The sequence below is a fragment of the Protomyctophum bolini genome (assembly GCF_963924005.1).
Source record: "Protomyctophum bolini genome assembly, chromosome: 22".
In the NCBI taxonomy this organism is placed as follows: Eukaryota; Metazoa; Chordata; class Actinopteri; order Myctophiformes; family Myctophidae; genus Protomyctophum; species Protomyctophum bolini.
Window position 1 is genome coordinate 21,341,234 of NC_137883.1, and position 20,940 is coordinate 21,362,173.

General features: G+C 42.0%; 1 protein-coding gene across 2 annotated transcripts in view; it reads right to left on the reverse strand.

Annotated features, from left to right (window-relative positions):
• eng (endoglin) overlaps positions 1–20,940 on the reverse strand; it is a 62,716-nt gene that overhangs the window by 9,608 nt on the left and 32,168 nt on the right. For both annotated transcript variants that reach the window (XM_080756072.1, XM_080756071.1), the window contains exons 4-5: positions 8,215–8,334; positions 642–813 (exon numbers count right to left, since the gene is read on the reverse strand). In XM_080756072.1, the coding sequence (XP_080612198.1) occupies positions 642–813; positions 8,215–8,334 (292 nt within the window). The remainder of the gene's footprint in view (positions 1–641; positions 814–8,214; positions 8,335–20,940) is intronic.

The window sequence follows — 20,940 nt, forward strand, 5'->3', positions numbered from 1 at the left end:
CGAAAGGTGCTATATAAATAAAGCTTTATTATTAATATTATTGCGACTGCAGGTCGCATTTACTATGAAATTGTGCATTTCCGTCAGTCAGTCATTCGTGACATCACGTGACATCATCAGGGCTGGAGATCCCTGATGTCATCAATACTGGCCAGCAACTCTACATTACATCTAGCCTCAAACCTCAAACCCTTAGATCTCCATATATGGAGCTGACCTGTTCTGACATTCCATATGTTCATCCTTCCCTATCCATCCTCCCTCTTCGATGTCTCCCTTTTGACTGATACCTGTCCATTTAAACTCTAGACGGGTCTGCCCCAAAGTTATTATTGCAGCCGCGCCCGGCAAAAACTAGAGTTCTCAACTGGGCCCTCATCAAACCCTGTACAATCAAGACACTGACCCGCTGCCACTCTTAGATCACCATATATGACCTGTACTGACATTACATGTTGATCTGACCTCATCAAAGCCTATATACACTCAAGACACGCTCCATATATGGCCAGTACAGAATTCATCCCATATGTTGACCCCCCCAGGCCAAAGCACCAGCGCTCGCCCAGCAGTCTGCTGTCACCCAGTTGGATATGTTGATAAAAAAAATATTCTACATAACATGCCAGTATATACTGTACCTTCCCTTCCAGTAAAGGTGATACTGGTTGGGTCTCGTAGAGTGGTGAATGAGGTGACACCGCCAAACTCCTGTGTTGCCCATTTGACCAACTCTTCAACCTCAGTGGGGAAATCTCTCTTGTGTTGTTGATTGTCTGCATTATATAAGGTAATTTTAGAGTTTGTCTGTACCTGGAAGATATAAGAAGTACCCAGTAGATTAGAATTATTCATTCATCAAGAGGATTACTTTCAAATGCAACAAAGAGCAGAATCAGAATGCCTTTTATTGTGAAGATACGTAACAAATTTTCCCAAAGGACATAATAAGGAAAACTACAGTAGTAAGCAATAAATAGAGCAAGCCAACGAGACAGTCAGACAATACCCATCTATGTGCCGGTGTCGCAATACTGGGGGAGTCAGCTTTTTATATAAAGAGCTTTAATGCTTGCCAGATGTTTCTGACAACAAACAAGTTAAGCCCCATCTCCCTCACTTTCCCTTTCTCACTTTAGTCTGTGTCTTAACCCCCACCCTGCTCCCCCTATTCTCCGAGCAGGGACCATTTGAAAAGGAATGTTTATTATGGTGTCCACAAGTCCAGTTGCACAACCCTGTTGGAGCCAAGGTCTTTCCTTCACTTCCTGAGTGGGGCCGGGAAATGGGACCTTTTTAACTTGTGCGTCAGCGGGGTCGGCTGGAATCTGGCTCCACACGAGGTATAAATATATACATCCAGACCATAGACTAGACGCTATGCTTTTTTCCCTGCCTGGACCAATGGGAAATAATGGACCTCAGACGAAGCACTTATGAATGAGTGTGTGCTCAGTGTGTGTGACTTTATAGCAGACTATGTTGTTGTTTGTAGAAAGTTAACAATTGGCACAATCCCACTCCTATTGGCATTCACTCACAAGTCAATTATTTTTCTTATGGAAGCTATAGTTGTACAGTATATATAATGCCAGATTCGCCCACATAACAGTAGTGTGATAGTGTGAGACCCATTCAACCTCAGATAAATGGCTTCATTTATTAAGCCCCATCAATGTTGTCAGCAATATTCCAACATGTTATTTTGAACTAGAAATGGACCCCCTGCAGACAAGAGGTCTTATACTGTACTTCCTCATTAGTTCGATTTACAATAAAGCAACATGTACTGTATAATTAGCAATGCCACATTGCACAAATACATGGGCGTTGCAGTATGACCTGTGCTCTGGTAAGAAGGAGCAGAGCTGGCATTCATTTAGGGGAATTCTTTTGTTCTTTTGAGGAACACAATACTGATTTATGTTTTGGCGACCGAATGTCGTTTTGACATGTCGCTCAACGAAATAACACATTGCGTCAAGACTTCTCTCAACTGAAAATACTTTGTCACTGAAGCATAAATCAGGCTTAATGTGTATTATGGTGTGTCAACTTAAGTAACCTTGAAGAAAAGATAAAAAAATAAATTTGCTTTCAACTACTATGTTACATACTGTACTACACAGCACGTGTGGTGTAGGGAGAATCAGAGCTTATATCCAAGTGAGGGGGTTGTTGTTGTGTGTGTAGGCTACTTTAAGCCATTAAGACCTGAGGCCGATAATACAATTACAGCTATATATTACAGCTATATATATTCTACAGCAGCTAGTGTCACAGCCCCGCCCCCTTTCATGACGACGCCAGGCCCAGGAAATTAATCTCAATGCATTTCTCCATAGACATTTCAAAACGTATTTATTTAAAGACCTTTTAAGCATCGTACGAAGCCAACTCTTGTCGTGACAAATCATGACAACACACACAATATTTTGGACCAAACAAATAATTACAAAGAAGAAAAACAACAAAAGATTTGTTAAAACCTGCAGTTTTTTCTACTTTCTAATTCTTTGTTTGGCCCGAAAAATTGTGTTTGTTGTCATGATTTGTCATGACAAGAGTTGGCTTTGTCCGCGGCGTAAACGTCTATAAATAAAAACTTTCTGAGGAAAATGAACAGGGATTTATTTTCCGGGTCTCTCGAGGGGGTGGGACTGTGCTCTATAATTGCATAAAATAGGGTAAAAACAGGTAATACCAATAATACAAATTAAGGTGGTGCCGCATTCAGGTTTAACAAAGTCGGGGTGCTGCTATTGTGCATGTTGACTCACTGGAAAGACTCTGCTAATAGAACAGAACCTTAATTAGTAGCATTGGCAAAACCTGTGATTACCGTACTATTTATAGTAATATGAAATAGCAATAACTGTTAAGTAGCCAGGCCAAAGTTTTTTTTCTGAACAGATGCAGCTTACCCCATATTATACAAATTCCTCCCTTAAATTAATTAATTTCTAATCTAAAATACACTTCCTTCCTAATTTCCTACTGCAGCATGCCAAATGCATGTGTCTTAATTGTGTCTCCACACTTTTTATAGTGGCAAAGCAATGCACAGCCATGCATGTTAAGGGCCTTTTCTCAGCCTGATGGAGGGGATAATGGTCAATGTAGTTACAATTACAGTATTTTCTTATGTCAAACTGCACATTGAGATACACAGACTAATTTGAAACTGGGAAATGCAACTTTCCGCATACATAAAAACTTACTTCATATTTTAAATCAATTCCTAAGCACAATAGTACAATAGTACAATATTTACAGTATGTGTGTATGTAAGTCACTATCTCTAGATGTTGATGATGGAAGTACTGCAATGGAAGACAAACAATTTCAAATAAGCCTTTAGAGAATCAGCTTGATGTTGTGCAGCCGCAGGTCAACGTATTGTACTAGAATTTCGCCGGCCTTCGGCCGGCGAATCCTAGTTACATTGCAGCGCAATATGGGAAGAAGGAAATTCTCAGTAGTGTGCCCTGCACATATGTAGTAACGGATGGGTTATAAAGTATTAATAATAACAGAAAGTGTTTTTTATTTCTCATAAATACGCAAACATGGTGAAACAACTACAGTCACAGAGAGCAGTGCCAAGGTAGCTGCTGCCTGCTAACGATGCAAACAACAGCCTTGCCTGTCGTGTGTGTGTGTGTGTGTGTGTGTGTGTGTGTGTGTGTGTGTGTGTGTGGGGGGGGGATAGCACTAATTTTCGACATTTTACTGTGTCATAAATATTTACATCTGTAGCCTATATTGTGATTACATTTGACCGTACATTTGACTCTTGTGTTATATTCTTGTGAAATATTCAGTAAAGTATTGTGGTGAAATATTCACCCCAAGTTGATAAGATATGCAGAGAATATAATACCAAGAACCCCCAGTTTGAAATGCATTAGGCCACAGACCCCCATTTGATACCATTTGCTCTCTGGGAAAATCAGGGTCCATTTGGTTCCATTTGTATGCTCTTGGAGTATGATGACTGCTAACAGTATTATCATAAAATATGTCTCAGTTTGAAGATTCAAAAAAACATATTTCATATGTGTGAGCTTGTAAAGTAGAACGTTCAACCTAGAGACAGTGTTGCCAAGTCTGATCATTATAAGCTACTTTGGACTTGTTTATCTATTGGTAGTCCTTGACATGGAAATGTTTGAGTTCCACTGCTCTGAAACAACATTAGACAACAAAGTTTGACAGTCAACACTATAATTGATTATTTTAAGACTAATTTCCGGACCATTTCTGATTTACCTACTTTGAACTGGCCTATTAACATTTTTATAGACCTGGTTGCTTGTTTCACTCTCACATCCACGATATGTGGCAACCCTGGTTTGTTTTGGTTTGCGTGTGGATGTGTTTTTGTGTTGCTTTAGCATCTTTATCACAGTAGCTATCAGAGGTTGCAGCAGCTGCTGCTGTCATGAAAACGCAAGTTTCTGTCCCAGAAGCTCACGTTAGGTCTGCGCACACTGTATGTTGCTATGGCAACCTGTCATCAAATGCTGCTAACGTTGTGGTCAGCACTGTTAGCATGTGTGCTATCAGGCAAAAGCTGAGATAGATATAAAACTACTGGCCAAAATGTCATACAAAACACAACAACTAAAATCGGAATGTAATTGTGACCTACAGACCATCATGATTTGCTTGCTGGACCTATAATTAATTTATTTGCATTAAATTGCCACTCGCCCATATAAATAAAAAGCAATAGCCTGCATGTGTGTGTGTGTGTGTGTGTGTGTGTGTGTGTGTGTGTATGTGTGTGTGTGCGTGTGCGCAAGACAGACGTGCGTGTGTGTGCAGGCTGAGAGCTGGTGACTGTGATTGACGTGTGAGCTGGATAAATCAGTGAGAGTTGGAAAAAGCGCCCGCAGAGCCAACTCGCAGGCAGTGCCTCAGGCCAGATGCCCGAGAATCGGTACAGGAATCTCTGGGTCACCAGTTTTGGTGTGACACACACGGCTTCCACATTTAGCTTCATACTGGGTGAAAGTGGCGTTCCAAAAATTATTTTTCCCCTCGGAATTCTTATTCACAATGAGATGGAGTTGAGGTGTTTGTGTTTGCTTGCTGGAGCTATAATTAATGTATTTGCATTAAATGTCCACTCGCGCATCGAAGTAAAAAGCAAGATGGCTGCCGATTGCGAGCGGAGAGACGGTGAGAGTAGTGACGTGTGAGCCGGGGGCGGGCCTCTGACAACAGCATGAACACAGGGCAGTGTTGCCAGGTTTGCGAATTGTAAGCGAGTTGTAGTGTGTGCAAGTAGCCTGGTTAAAAGGCCTTGTTTCTGCCCGTGTTGGGGCAACAGAACATGTCGACCAGTTTCTGTCAACCGCTTTTGGTCAGGTGACCAACTCCACAAATGTTAAATTAGATGAGAGGAAGTAGTCTTGAGTTCTTGACACAAGGAGTGGCTCTGTCTTCTAGAAAACTCTTAGATTATATTTCCTTCCTCCTCAGTATTAGCTGAAGATGAACTGAGACTCAAGATGGTTGTGCTCTCCTGGTCAAGTCATACATTTATCTTTAACCTCCGAAGGGCCCTTCCATGACAGTTAAGATTCCATAACCCTGATGCTGAGCAGACACCATTACCCCGACACTCGTTCCAGTGTACTATTTGTCCTGCGCGGACACCGGACAGCTATCAGAACACCAGGGTCAGGGAAACACAATTCGCTGTCATGAGTCATGACTATCTGCATGTGACCTCTTTGGCAAAACCGGCTGAAGAGGTTGAGGATAGGAGTCGAGGCAGTGGCGGTCAGTCGCCTGACTGTCTGTAGCTTTAGCTTGGCACTCAGAGCGCTTCCTGGCGTGTCTACGATGTGCCTCGACGACAAAGTATTTAGGGCCAAGATTCAGAGGTTGCAAAGTTTCTGCTGAGCTGTGGTATTTTTCAACGTTATACGCCTGTGGGAGTCCAAGGAGGATTGTCACTATCACAGCTGGATAGTGAACTGGGCATGCCCCCAACCGAGCTGTCAAGTTGATGACGTACTTGTTCAGACACAGAGCAGATGCTGTTGTTCACAATCTGCCCACAGTAACAGTAAAACACAATTCCTCCCCCAGTGATACTGCTCATCCCACAAAAACATCCCCTAGTCAAAGACAATGTTCTCCCAACCCTGAACAGGACATGATACGTGATATAGTATCAAAATTGTATCATCTTATCAGTGATTGTTGACAGTACTGTAAACATTCCATCCGCCACTAATGCTGAGAAATGGTGTTCACAAACAGCAGAAAATTAAAAGTTATCATGTATTATTGATTACATGGGTGGCCTCCATTATGTAAGTATCAGTTCGATCATACAGGTTAAATGTTAAATAATGTATTATAAACTGTATTACTAAATCATTGAAGATCTTGTGGTTTCAATAACAATGTTTATGCATTTGAATTACCAGAGAATATGAGTCATTACACCATATTGAACTGATATTATCGGCTTTACATGTGATCTAGATCCATTTCATCACAAATTCTATTTTAAGTACAAGTCGTTTTAGTGGTCTTCCTGCTTTCTACTCACCTAAATATCAACTTGATTCGAAACCGGGTCTCCCGCATTAGAGACCAAATTTGACCAATTCCACTCTGCCAGTAAGGCATGTCCACTTGATCAGGATCATTGTACTTTGAGCTTCAGGCTATATACAGTAGTTCATTGAGACACTTCGGCTCAGATTGACCATAGACCATTTATTGCAAAGCTATTGCATGTTAGTATGGCGGTGTGGCTCTGCTCATGTGATCTGCGTACCGAGACACAGGTCTGATATAACATTTGATATCTCCGATTATCTGTGCACCAAGACACAGCTCTGATATCAACAACCCCCCAGAGCAGAGCCAAAGATACAATAATCCATGAACAATACACAGTAATGACACATCAACACATGATTCAACACAATGAAACTCAACACAATCACAAGCAATACAATAATATCCCATAACCCCTGGACTAAGAACTACAGGGAGGAGGTGGGGGAAATGTTCACGCAGCGCATCTGAAAAGATTTAGTGTCAGGGACCCCCAGAAGAGAAGTTTTTTTATATACAGTATAAACACACTTGTATGTTCTATTACTTTGATTGAGGGAGGTGTCACTGTATGGGTTCCAGGGAGGAAAAAAGTATAGGATAGGTTGTTCTGTTGTGCTAAAGACTGGACTGAGTTAACTGAGAGACACAGCACATTCTGATATTAGTAGCCTTGGGCTAGCCACCCTTTGTTTATTGTTTTACGTCAGTGACCAACCTCGGGTTAGTTTGTGCTGCTTCGGCAAGGGAATAAATCCAGGCTCAGTGTGTTTGAACTAGCAACTTGAACATCGTCTCCTTGCCTCGTCCTTTTAGCTCCCCCGCAACATCACAATATATTCAAAAAAATATGTTTTACAATGTTTGACCCCACTTTGAGTACCACTGGTACTATAGTACCATATGGTACTTTGAGTACCATATGTAGTATAGTTGTATTGTATTAACATGCTCTACCAAACAGATTGTTTGAAAAAATGTTTTATTCGTTCAAATAGATTGGAGCTCTAACGTTAAAAATCCAGATTTTCATTAGAATGTGAACATTATGACAGAGCTACGCCTTTGGGCCACCCCAGCACTTTTGATACAGTTTGAATTGTACAGTATGTAGTGAAAAAGCTAAATATCTCTCTCGCACGCACGAATTGCACGCACGCGTGCAAACACACACACACACACACACACACACACACACACACACACACACACACACACACACACACACACACACACACACACGGCCAGAGTAAACAAACAAGGTTAATTGTTTCTCCAAATGGGCCTAGAGGGAGGCACAGCTGTGGTCGTTTGATTTTATAAAACAGCTGATGGCAGATAGAAGCTTCATAATGTATGTACATCTGGGCAGATATTATCCAAGATGCCCAAGAAAAAGTGTATTGGCAATGATTTGGGGCCCCAATGCAATACCACCAGGTGGCTGTTGTTCTACACTAAAATAACTTCATCCCTGCACCCTGTTTTGGGCATGTCATTATAGGCAAAAATCATGCGCTGTAGATTGACTATTTGTTGCTATAATTTGTCATACCACGAAGTATATAGTGCTTAAGTGGTTAATGTATATCAGGTGAGGTGTATCAGAGATGGTACTGTACTTACGTAGATGTTTACGACACTGGAAACAGAGCACCATGCATATGAGGGAGAGTCTGCCATGAGGATGAGGTTCATTGGCGATGTGGTGCTCATGTTGATAGGGAATAAATTGTTTTCTTCTTCCTGCAGGTAACAACACAACAATTGTTAAAGATTCTACAGGTGGGCTACATATAACCGTCTGTATGATGAGGAGAAAAACACTGTGATACAAGACTTAAGGCTCTGTTCCATTTAGTGTAGGAGAGCCCTTCAGTGAGCCAAGAGAAATAATAGCGCCACCAAGATTATACTGCACGTAGACGCCACACTGTTGCTGCTGTTCAGTGGAGCGATGTCATAATATGACATAATATGTCATATTGTGACATCAGCTCCACTGAACTCGACCAATATGGACCATATTGGTCGAGTTCAGTGAAGCTGCACCTCCTAATTCATAATATAGGTTACATGCACATCTTTTACACAATTGAAATGATTATAACTCCCTGAAGTTTCAACTGATTTTCAAGCGTTTTGGTTTATTACAGATATTATGTGGTTACTGCATGTTACGATACAGGATATTTTGGTGAAATTAACAATGTGGTTTTCATATCCACGTATTTCTTTCTGTAGGCCTATTTAAGAGCAATGCTATAAAACAAAACAAAACTTTTTCATTACATAGTGATATACAGTAGAGCCCAAAACTGCACATGACTCGTATATTTCTTGCAATGGAGTTATGGCAAGTTGCCAAGGACAATATGGCTGCCATGTTGACATATACAGTATAGAGTAGCCAATCCGGCGTCTACATATATTATGTCTATAAGCAGCACCCTGACTTTGTTTGGCCTGCATGGAACTCCTTAATTAATATCATTGGTAACACCTGTACAGGATGTACTGTAGACCCGGATGAAACCCAGTGCCGTGGTTGCTTATGTGTCCAGTGTTTTTCTTTTCTTTTTTCATTCCCACAGAAAGTTTCTAAATAAATATACAATAAACAAATCAACTAAACAAACATCAGTAACCATATCTACTACACATTGAGGGGCATATCAAACTCAACAGCGTATGTACGGTACACTACAGTATCTGGAGTAAACAACATGTATGGCACAGGCACAGGAAGTGTGGCGGTCGCGTATATTCCCACAGGAACTCTGCCGTGATTGGGAAGAAAAATAAATCAGGGCTTCATAAACAATTTACCGGAGAAAGGGTTATGCAGGGGTCACTGGCAAGGCGAAGCATAGAGCGGGCGGATGGATTATGCGAGCTTATTTAATGTACATTTGTTTTGATGGACGTTCTATATCGAGAATGTAGTTAGAAACCCGGTCGGTGTGAGACTTGTTGTGCAGTGTACGAGAAAGGACACTGTGTTTCAGTAAGATTCATTATTTCGTGTTTGTGCACCTAGCTTTTTATCCAAAACGATCAGGCCCTTGCAAACGCACACTTGCATGTGAAGTATATTGTTAGGAATAGGCCAATGTAAGCATGGCCAATGTAAGACTTGTTACAGAGCACAAGAAAGGACACGCTGTTTCTGCAATCAATGGTTACAAGATTACTTTTTGTGTGTGTGTTTGTGCATCTAGTTTTTATCAAAAAGATAAGGTCTTAAACACACACACACAGACACACACGCAATTGCTCTGTATTTGCCTCACGTGCAATCTCTCCACCTTAACAAACGCCAGTGTTATTTAATTCCAGAATGTTTTGCAAGAACTATAAGACAGTGTCAACACAAACACGATGTATGTACACAATGCTCTGTAATGAAACTGCTCTCAGGGTGAAACAAGACGTAAATTCAATCTAACACCTTCATTTCTTCTGGTGAGATGAGACTAGACATAAAAGGTGGGTTTTCCATTGTGTTGTCTTCTACAGTGTCTCCACCTGAGAAGAGACATATCTTCCATTTAGATACAGGGCCCTATCAGTGTGTAAAGGCAGGTAGGCAGAGGTTCAACCCCCAGCAGAGACAGAATAGGGACTCCGACGTTCATGTGGTTAATACTTAACTCCTCGGGTCTTGTAGACCTGCTACCTTTTCTAGTAGTTGTATGACAACTGACAAAGTATAGTCTATATACCTTGTCATTCGACAACTAGAAACATTTGCAGATGGAATAATTTATTGTGTGTTCTAAATGAAGTGTGTTGATTATTATGTAATGTATTTGTGTTAACTTGAAACATTATTGTACTGTAAGGTCTCTTTTCCTGTGATTCTTTATCTTTTTTAGTATAATAGTATTAGTTTACAATAATTAGATTAATACACGATGATCAACACTAACACTTTATTTAGAACACACCAAAATCTAATCCTAGTACAACGTACGTGTTCAATCAATTATTAAATCAAAGCAAACGGCATAAACAATATTAGTTTGCCTCTTCTACAAAAATAAAAGTTACAAGGCTGCATTCTGTCACGCGTGCCAAGCTGTCATTCTCGGAGGACAGTCTGGTGAGACCATGGGGGCAAGACGGGCAGTGTCGGTAGGCCAATCAGAGGCAGGCGGGGCGTTACCATGTCTATGCTCGGACGTAGAATAGATTCATGCAGTGTGTACATGTAAAGTACAATGTTGAGGTAATTTTGAGGGCCCCTCCTATCCAACTTTGAGGGTCTATGTAAACACTAACATTGTCCTAACACAAACATTGAATGCCGTTGATAATGAATGGACAGCTTTTAGTGTTTGTCCCAACACAAACATTAAATGCCATTGAAAATGAATGGTCATCTTTGAGTCTTTACACATTACGTAAACACAAACATTGAAGACAAAAGTGAGGACGCAAATTGTGATTGGCTGGAATGAGATGATCTATGATGATGAAATATGATGATAAGAGCGCCTCTCACTTCACACGGGTGTGGTGTTTACTTTACTGGAGTTACTTGAAATTATAGAGGATGAGAATCACTGTACTAGACCAGCACTGGGAAATAAGCCCAACTTAACAGTAAAAACCAGTCCAACGCTATTTAAGCCAGGCAGGATCTACTGTAAATCCTCCTTGCTGTCAACTTGGCTCCCAGTATAGGAGGAGAGGTTTATTCCAGTGTGGTTCTCAGAGTCAGGTCCGGGGACATCCATGGGTCTTTGACGGTGTTCCAAGGGGTCCTCAGCTAAATTACTTTAAAATATGGATGCCAATGCGACGATGAGGTATGACGAATGAAGGGCAAGGATTAGATATGTTTTATACTTCATCCTACTCCTTTTCTGTAGATTTGTAGAATTGTTTGTTGTTGCTCGTGAGGCTTTTTTTTAAAGCATTGTATTCATTTTATTTGCTGCCTTCTTAACATGTTCAAAATATAGCTATTCATTCTTGAATAGCTATATTTTAGCTCAATATAGCACAATATATGCTCGGATGGGGGTCCGCGGCCAAACTTCATATCAATTCGGGGGTCCTTGGCACGTTTGAGGGGAACCACTGATCTAAATCTCCCCTGCAGTGAACTTGGCTCCCAGTATAGGTATAGAGAGGCTTATCCAAATCCACTCCTAATCTGTGCTCTGGTCTCAGATGAATGCTGCGTACACATGGCCACCTGGACGGGTCGTACCACCAAGAAGCACTGCCATGACGGTCGACACGGCGTGTATGACCTCACCTTAATCACCCATCTCTCTCTCTCTGACTGTCTCTCTCTCTCTCTCACACACGCCCGCCCGCCCGCAATCCTGATTTTCATTAGAATGTGAACATTATGACAGAGCTACGCCTCTGGGCCACCCCAGCACTTTTGATACAGTTTGAATTGTACAGTATGTAGTGAAAAAGCTAAATATCTCTCTCGCACGCATGCACGGATTGCACGCACGCGTGCACACAGACACACACACACACACACACACACACACACACAATCAACCAGCTTGTGCCTTAGCAACCACATTCAAGATTACAGGGCTCCCAATCCACCCACAGTGTATCTGGCTCCTACACACATGCTAAGCTCACGCAGAGACTAGTACCACGTGATCCAACAAGAAGTAATGGACAGGAGAGCTTCGCAAAAGCGAATGTGTTCTGCCTTCATTCTGCCGAGGAGAGCTGGTTCATGATATGTAGTGACAGTAAGCCACGCGTTCCTGTGAGTCAGGAATGATTACTCTGAGATCTAACAGTGGTACGGCTTTTCCATTCAAATCTAACTCAATTACCACAAATCCTCAATCTAATTGCTTACGCCCCTTTACAGCCTCAAAATAATTGAGTTCAGGAAAGTTAAAGAGTCACAGATCTCAGATCCATTTCATTTTACACAACTAAATGCGTCTGAAAGCTTTTTGAAAAGCTTGAAAACACAATTTCCCCCAAAAAGAGGCTTTTGTGAGGATTAATCATTCATAAATGCAAAAATGCAAATTTCCCACTTTCATCTCTGGACACCTTTCTTCAATAAATGCTGTTTTTATTCTAGTACACATTCTTAATCCATTATGTATTCTTATACTTAATTTATTGTCGTGTGCCGAAAATCTAAAGCTCCCAACGTGATGCCATGCAATGCATTGTGGAGCTTGTGGATCGACCATTTCCGACACCGGTGCGCAACAACATATAAGTCAGGCTTTAATCTCTTGCTTGTTGGGGGTTGGACTCTTTTGGCGGCTCGCCTTGCTGGAGACACACAACGCACGGGGAGGGAACAGTGTGAGTTCTTCTTATTAAATTCATCTTGTTGCTACCTGCTGGCGACAGCATGTGATGGCAAGAGGACTGTGATGACGAGCTCAGGCAGAAATGTGCCATGGAAATCGCCTGGCGGCTCTGGCCCACGTGGAGAAAAATCAGGTCTAAAGAGACCCCCGACCGAGACGAGATGTCCCATGGCTCATGTGCAAAACGCATCGGACAAGCTCACACACACGCACACGCATTGATAGACGTACACGCGCACGCACCACACACACACATACACACAAAGCGGGAAGGCATTTAGATCATTTTGGGGGTCCTCCACGGCACGGAAACGTTTGTAGAATGGCGGGCCTCAGCTCTTAACAGGTTAAAGACAGAGGACAGAACATGCAGCAAAGCGGCAGAATTCTCCTTGTACAAAATAAATAAATAAGAGTTGTGTTATTGAAGCGGTCTGTATAGTCTCTAATGGTGTCACTAATAATCATCTCACATCTCACACTGCCCGGTGTTTTCTCTGATGCAGAGATGAACACTTCCCTATTAGTCTGGTAGAAGGGAAATTGTCTAGTCTAATGACAGGAAGTCCAAAATAAAAAGGCATCCGTGTTATGTCCCGGAGTTCACTTCGCACACAGACCAGCAAATACAGTATCGTCGCTGTCAGGTGGAAACCTTTTGTGTTAAAATTGTAAGGAAGTAGCCGATCTACAAGCTCACAATGCGTTGTGAGCTTGTAGATCGGACATTTTCACAACTTTTGTGTGACACTCTTGTATGATGAGGTAGGGCATTAATTTGTGGGAATAAAGACTAAATATGGAGATACGAGGTTGCTGCCCGACAGCAACAAAATATCAGGATGCATGAAGGGGCATAGCAGGATGGGGAAGAAAGAATATCGTCTCTTTCGGGTGGAAACATCCTATGTCCCAAACTGTTCATTTTCAGGATTCAAATTCAAGAAGAGCTAGCAGATTAATAAGCTCAAAATGTGTCGTTTCTCACCGCATTTCGAGGTTGCGGACCAGCTACTCGTGATGCTTTTGCGTGACACTGTATTATGATCAGTTAATTTACAACACACACACGCACACGCACACACACACACACACACAGTTAGACTATGGAAATAAGAGGTTTCTTATCAGCAACGATATGCGTGAGGGAACATCTATGTGCGTGCATGCTTCTGTGCATGCTTCTGTGCGTGCTTTCATGCATGCGTGCGTGCGTCGGACAGAGCTGGAGGCAATCTGTCTGAGTGATTATCCTTACTACAGTATCTTAGCTCTCCGGTGTTGATCAAATTACATTTTCAGGAATTACATTTTCAGGCTAGCGTTTTATCTGCAAAAGCTATCTTTTAATCTCCACTTGCTATCAGAGTTCAGACTATGTTTATTATTAAAAGAGGATGGCCTGAATGCCCTTAAGGTGAGGTGGAAAAAGTTACTTTGACGGCTCGAAATATAAATACAGCAAGTGAACAGCAGTGCAATATTTAGTCATTAAACAATAGCCTACAATGTCATGGACATACATTATCTAAATTCCTCGAATCTGTGCATGTGTGTATGTGCATGAGTGTGTGTGTGTGTGTGTGTGTGTGTGTGTGTGTGTGTGTGTGTTTATGTGTGCGTGCGACTGTGTGTGCAATCTGAGTGACATACTTGTATCATGAAGACATGCCATGATTTTTCAACATGTAACATTACTGCACCTATAATAGTTGTGTCTCCGTTATGTGGACATAAATAAACGGTTAAAATGTGTGTGTGATGTTGTGTATCTCGAGAACTGTCCAACCAATCACCTGAATATCGTTAATGCAGCGACGTAGCTACATGACAGTGGGCCCCGACGCAGGCTGGTCAGTGAGTGGGCCCCGACGCAGGCTGGTCAGCGACTGCCCCCAATAGAAACCTTGTATCCTTGTATACACTAGAATGTTGCGCTATGACGGAAGAATTCATAAAAAAATGATCTAATTTAACTCATTTAAGTGTAAGTTCCCTAATGCAATTCCAATGTGTTGTTTTCACCCCATGAAGGATTTTGGACATACAGGGTTTCCTCCAGCCGACAGTGACGATATTCTGTATATTCTGTATTGAAGACGCGGTACGAGAGCCGAGTGTGAAGCCGGTCAGATCGGAGTCGTGACAATGACATGCAAATGCAATGCAAAGCAGTCTGATTTAAGCAGTCACACCTGGTCTGAATCAAACTAATTGGACTCAGAGCTAAGTGTGACTGTAGCACATCCAGGAAATTGATGCATACAGGATAAATCAGTCATCCCCACACACAACCATCACATCAACACAACTACAGAAAACCAATACAAATCCATTGAGACGCACATACAGGTATTTCTGAGTTTTGCCGAATCCGTCATTCCTTTGCGGGGGTGTCAATAACACAGCTATAATCACCATTGGAATTACATTACGGAACGTACACATATACATTTTATGTTTATCATACATAGCAACATAATGGTGAAGTATTGTAGTGCATGTGATTGCAACAACCAGAGGTAATCGTCATGTTTGCTTGTGGTGGACATTTTGGTTAAAAATCACTTTTTCCGACATACAAAATGAGTGGACAATAACGTTATCAGAAACACAAAGAGTTAGCCCTGAATGACCATAACAGGCCTGTAACTCTGAGAGTTTACAAATGGAACAAAATGGACCAGCACTATCATTGCAAATAAAACATTTGAGAACCACTAGTACTACCGGTAGTTGACTCTCACATATTCTGAAGAAAACCTGGAGACTTGACATCCAGTAACTGGGTCTCATGATCAAAATAAAAACATTATAATGGTGTGCGAATGAAGACTTAGTTGGAATTCATCTTCAGTTAACCACTCAGAGCCGCTAAACATAGTGAAACGGGCCTACACCAAATAACCAATCTACAAGCTTGCAATGACGAAGTATACATTTTTTTTCAATCTTCAACCTGCCTGAATGTAAACTGATATTCTCTCCAGTTTTCCTCATGACATACTGTATCTTAGGGGAAAAGATTTACATATTATTTATGTATCGTTACTGTAATATATGATATAAATGTAGGGTTCTATAAGTAGATAAGTAACAATGTGATTCGGGGGTGAAATTTATTTACAGGGGTGACCTGAGAAACATTTTGCAGTGCTGATTTCGTCGACTAATACTATGACAAAAAATGTCATAGTATTAGTATTCACTGACGAAAACTAAATGGAAACTAAATGAAAACTAAGCTATGATGACTAAAACTAAGACTAAATATATTTCATCATCAAATAAAAACTAGGCTAAAATGTTAGGAAGTGAGTATAAATATAAAGTGAGTATAAATTAAAGCTGCAATGCAGATGAATAAAATATAATTTTGACCTAACTGTATGCTGTAGACCAGTGGTTCCCAAATTATAGTTTCGAACCAAATGGACCCTTATGGGTCTGTAACTCTGTGAGTTTACAAATGGAACCGAATGGACCCGTTACTCAGTTAAATTGACATTGATTTTACAATATAAATTGGGGATTGGGGATTAGTCTGTAGCCTAATGCATGTCAAACTGGGGGTCCTTGAAATTAAACGGGTTGAGAATCACTGCTAGAGCCGTAAAAATCTTCTCTTATGGGTGTCCCTGGCATATCTTTTCAAATGGGGTGTCCGTGGGACAATTTGGGGGTCCTTGATGGCTGGATCAACAGTGGCTGGAGGTGGTTTCCCTCCTCTTCCTTTGAGAAATGTGGGTAGGACACCTTCTGGTGGACAAGTAGTACTGCCTGAATCTCACAATATCTTGCCTACTTAGGTTAAGAGATGCAGACACATTTCAACAGAACTCACTGAAGCTTGCGTCTAACAGTCCGCCCTACATTAACCATCTCTTCCCTTCATCTGCCATTTCTCTCTGTATCTATCGAGAGGTAACTGGCCCGTGATGATACTGTATGCCCCTCTCTGCTATTTTTGTTCCAGAGCTTTCATGATTCACAATATTTTTTTTCCTCCTCTGACTTATTTTTTTCTCTGGAGCATTTTTTTCTTCCTGCGGTACTTTGCTGATGCACAGCGGCTTCCCGTTATTCTTACGGCTCTCTTCTCTTAACTGGAGTTGTGGCTCCGTTGGTCCGGTCTCGGCCTCATGCCAAGAACCCGATGACTGCCCCATTCCAATGTGTGACATCAATGGACCCTGCAAGACGGCTCCTCCCTGCCAATTCTCTCTCTGTCTCTCTCTCTCTGACCCCCCCCCCTCCCCTCCACTGTCAAACTGAGAGTTGAGCTGCCATGAGGAGGCTGCCAGGCCGGGCACACTTCCCCCACGTCTGACCTCTCCCTTCCTCGGAACACGCTTGTCCCACCTCCCTTCAACAGAGGATGTAGTCCATCATTGTTGTTTACCGCGCTCAATTGATATGAAAAATTGCTCGAGGTGAATCCAGGTCTGAGGATTTTCGCGGCATGAGGGCACCCTGGCCTTCACACAGTGGTTTAGAATAACGTCAGTCTATTATTCACACAGTCGGTATACTGGGTCTATGCAGGCGAGAGTCATGGGTCACTGACAGGCATTATATCAATCTTTATAACAGAAGGTTTGATTCTGCATTGTTGCCGGAAATAGCCGATCTACAAGTTCACAACACGTCGCAGCCGGCATGCATTGACAGGGTCAAACTGACGCTGCTTCCATGTGGCTCTTGGACGTCACGCTGATGACGTTATTGCCACTCCATTCACTTTAAGTATCACATTAAAGTTTTAAAATGTTAAATATTTCAAAATAGTATAAGATATGAATATGTTAAACATATTCGGGCATATACTTCCGTGGCCTAGTGGCCAAATTATTTGGCGCAGATTGGTCCAGCGGTTTGCGAGATAATCTGTGCACGCACGCGCACACGCGCACACTCACACACACACACACACACACACACACACACACACACACACACACAGAGACACGCGCGCAGACATACAGTACACGCGACGCCGTAAAAAGACGTGGGCCAGAGGGAAACGCTCCAATCACATTGAACAGCTTGGCAACAGATGAAGACATCCATCTCAAGACACTTGTATATTTACAGGAAAACTTTTTGCTCCGTTACAAACAGACGCTGTCAGGCCCAGATAAGGGAGCCATGTAAGAAGTCGTATGACCTCTTGCTTCTTTGATTTCGCAAAAACATTTGTGGTCCCACAGGAGAACATGATATGCTGTGGAATGTAAAATGGCTCACATTCATCTCAAACTCCCCAACTCCCTTTATGCACCCAACTACCCCACTACTAACCTCCATCATCCCTTTTGAATATAAAAAAGTAATTGAAAAATCCTGGCAGCGAGATTTTTTGCGCCCCATTACTTTCCAGGGTTTCGTAAGACATCTGTCTTTGTTTAGTTGTTCTCACAAACAAAGCTTTGGGCCTCAGTGTGTTGTTCTGATCCTTAGGCCCAAGTTTCAAAATGTCTCCTCTTATCTTATTTTGCTGCAGTACTCCCATAGAAACATATTCACTGAGTGTACAAATGATATACAATAGCGTATTAAATGAACTCACTGATATATAAGGAATAATACACAAGAGGGAGTTGGCTGTACTGTGAGATATAGGCACTGGTGTACTGAGGTCGTAGGCAGTGAGTGGCATACATGAAAATCAGCATACCCAGCCACTTACCCAGTCGCAAAACACCCCCATCTGGTGGAGGCTCAGGGAGCCATCCAGTCATTTCACAGGCAAAGCATCTTATTCTGAAAGCCGTTTCACTCGGAAACCCAGAATCAGGAAATTAATTATAACTATGTAACACATGCCGCAATTCACCCAAAACATACATTTTGTAACCGGGGATCATATCGTTTAGATAAATTGAGGTGCAAATGAAGCTTATTTCGACCCAAAAAGAAGAATCTGACTTATTACGATTCTAAAAACTGTGCCCCCATAGTCATAGACTGCATAAGCCACCTATGGTCATGAAGTGTGGGCTGACATGACCGAGAGCACACCTTTTCTCCCTTAGAGAAAGGGTGATAAGTTCAGTCATACGTGAGGGACTTGGAGTAGAACCACTGCTCTTTGACTTGGAAAGGAGCCAGCTTAGGTGGTTCAGGCTTCTAATACGGATGCCTCCCGAGCGTCTCCCTATAGGGAGGTCCTCGTTGCACGTCCCACTGGAAAGAGACCCCCGTGGCAGACCAAGGACCAGTTGGCGGGGATTATATCTCCACAATGGCCTGGGAACGTCTCGGGATCCCCCAGGAGGAAGTTGCTAATGTTGCTTTGTAAAGGGAAGACTGGAAATCTCTGTTGGAACTGTTACTCCCGCGACCAGATTCCGGATAAGCAGCTGAAGATGGATGTATGGATGTATGGATGGATGTAAGTTGGGAATGCATGCCCCATCCGGTTAGCGTTGCTTGCTAACAGGTACAAAGGTAAATAAGTTGTATGTGTTCAAAGAGCTGCTATTGGGAGACATTGGGAGACACTCAATGCAAGGTTGGAACTAGCTGTAGTATAATTAAGCAATAAATCATGATAGATAGGCCATGGCATACAGTATATTGTATTATTATTACACATCTAAGGGGTGTTGTTTGGCTCATCACTATGCAGCAGGCCAACAAGTGATAGAATGACAATATACCGACTTGGAGTGGGTAAGTAACTGCTTTCATAAAATCTTTACATCCCAGGCTCGTATCCCAGCTCGTAACAGGTTTAATAACATTTTCAGTAGAGGTTTGGGCCTGCAAGCAGCCTTCACATATACAGTCAGTTTGGGCCGATACGAGTCATAGTGTTTGGGGCTTTGTCAGAGTAACCATTGTATCCGTCTGTCTGTGTCCCTTTTGTGCCCATATTTGGAGATCAGATCTCTGCATCTGTTTGTCTAGTGTCCCTTTATTTATACCCATGGAAATCTCTGGTTCTGGACAACTGGATATCCATATGCCTAAATATGGATTGGCGGTACAGGAAAACCACTTATCCGAACAACTCGGTGGCGGACAACGCACTAGTTCTTGGCGATGTGCATGCCAAATTTAAATTTGGTGAGTCACATGACCATATATGGGCGTAGCGGTTCGATCTCCATTCATGCCTAATTGCCTATGGGCATATCGAGTTTATTTATGGTTACGTCGTGGCCGAGGTCTTCCCACCCACTAGTACATTTTAAAATAGGATAAGTAGTGCCCGACTGCCTGGACAAAAAAGGTGCTTTCATCTTTGTGATTTCTGCCTGTTGTCTTTTGCCGTTTCTGACACTGACAGAGAAATGTCACAAAATGACATTGAGCCACACCTTTGGTGCTGTTAAAACCAAACGTTTTCCTGACGTACTACTATTCTCTATCTCGATCAACGTATTGAATTATAATCAACGCAAGCACAAACACTCACTCATACGTCAAAATCAAATGGACTTTTTCCCCCAAACATACCGGACCATTTTCTGCATTAGATCAGATGTATAAAATCAGCTCTATGGATTTTTTTAATCTCCCTTTAAAAGAAAGGAGAGGATTCAACATACTGTAGCATTCCACTTGACTGTTGAATAAGGAGAGGGCCCCAGGGCGGCAGGGCCTCCCTGTGCCTTCATTAATATTATAGAGTTGAAGGATTCGGGCAGGCGTCTTGCGTGATACTGTATCATCCTGTGGTGGTGTCTCAGCTGGTGCACCTCGCACATCGATGTCGGGTGGAAACCTTGTACAAAACTGTTAACTTTGCAGAAAATGGGAAAAATAACCTGTGTTGTGTTCCAATGGATGCAATGTAGTTATTATTTAGTCACAACAAGCTCTTGTTAACTCGTCACTGGTTCGATATTTAAATATAGACTCGCTCACTTTCACCTAAATGTTTTTATTTAGTTTTAGGCTATTAGCAAAATAAAAGCTCACAATCTGTCACATTGTGACGCATTGTGAGCTTGTGCATTGGCTATTTTTGCTACTTCTGTATGACATTGTAGTTAGTATGAGGATGAAAGGCATTCATTTA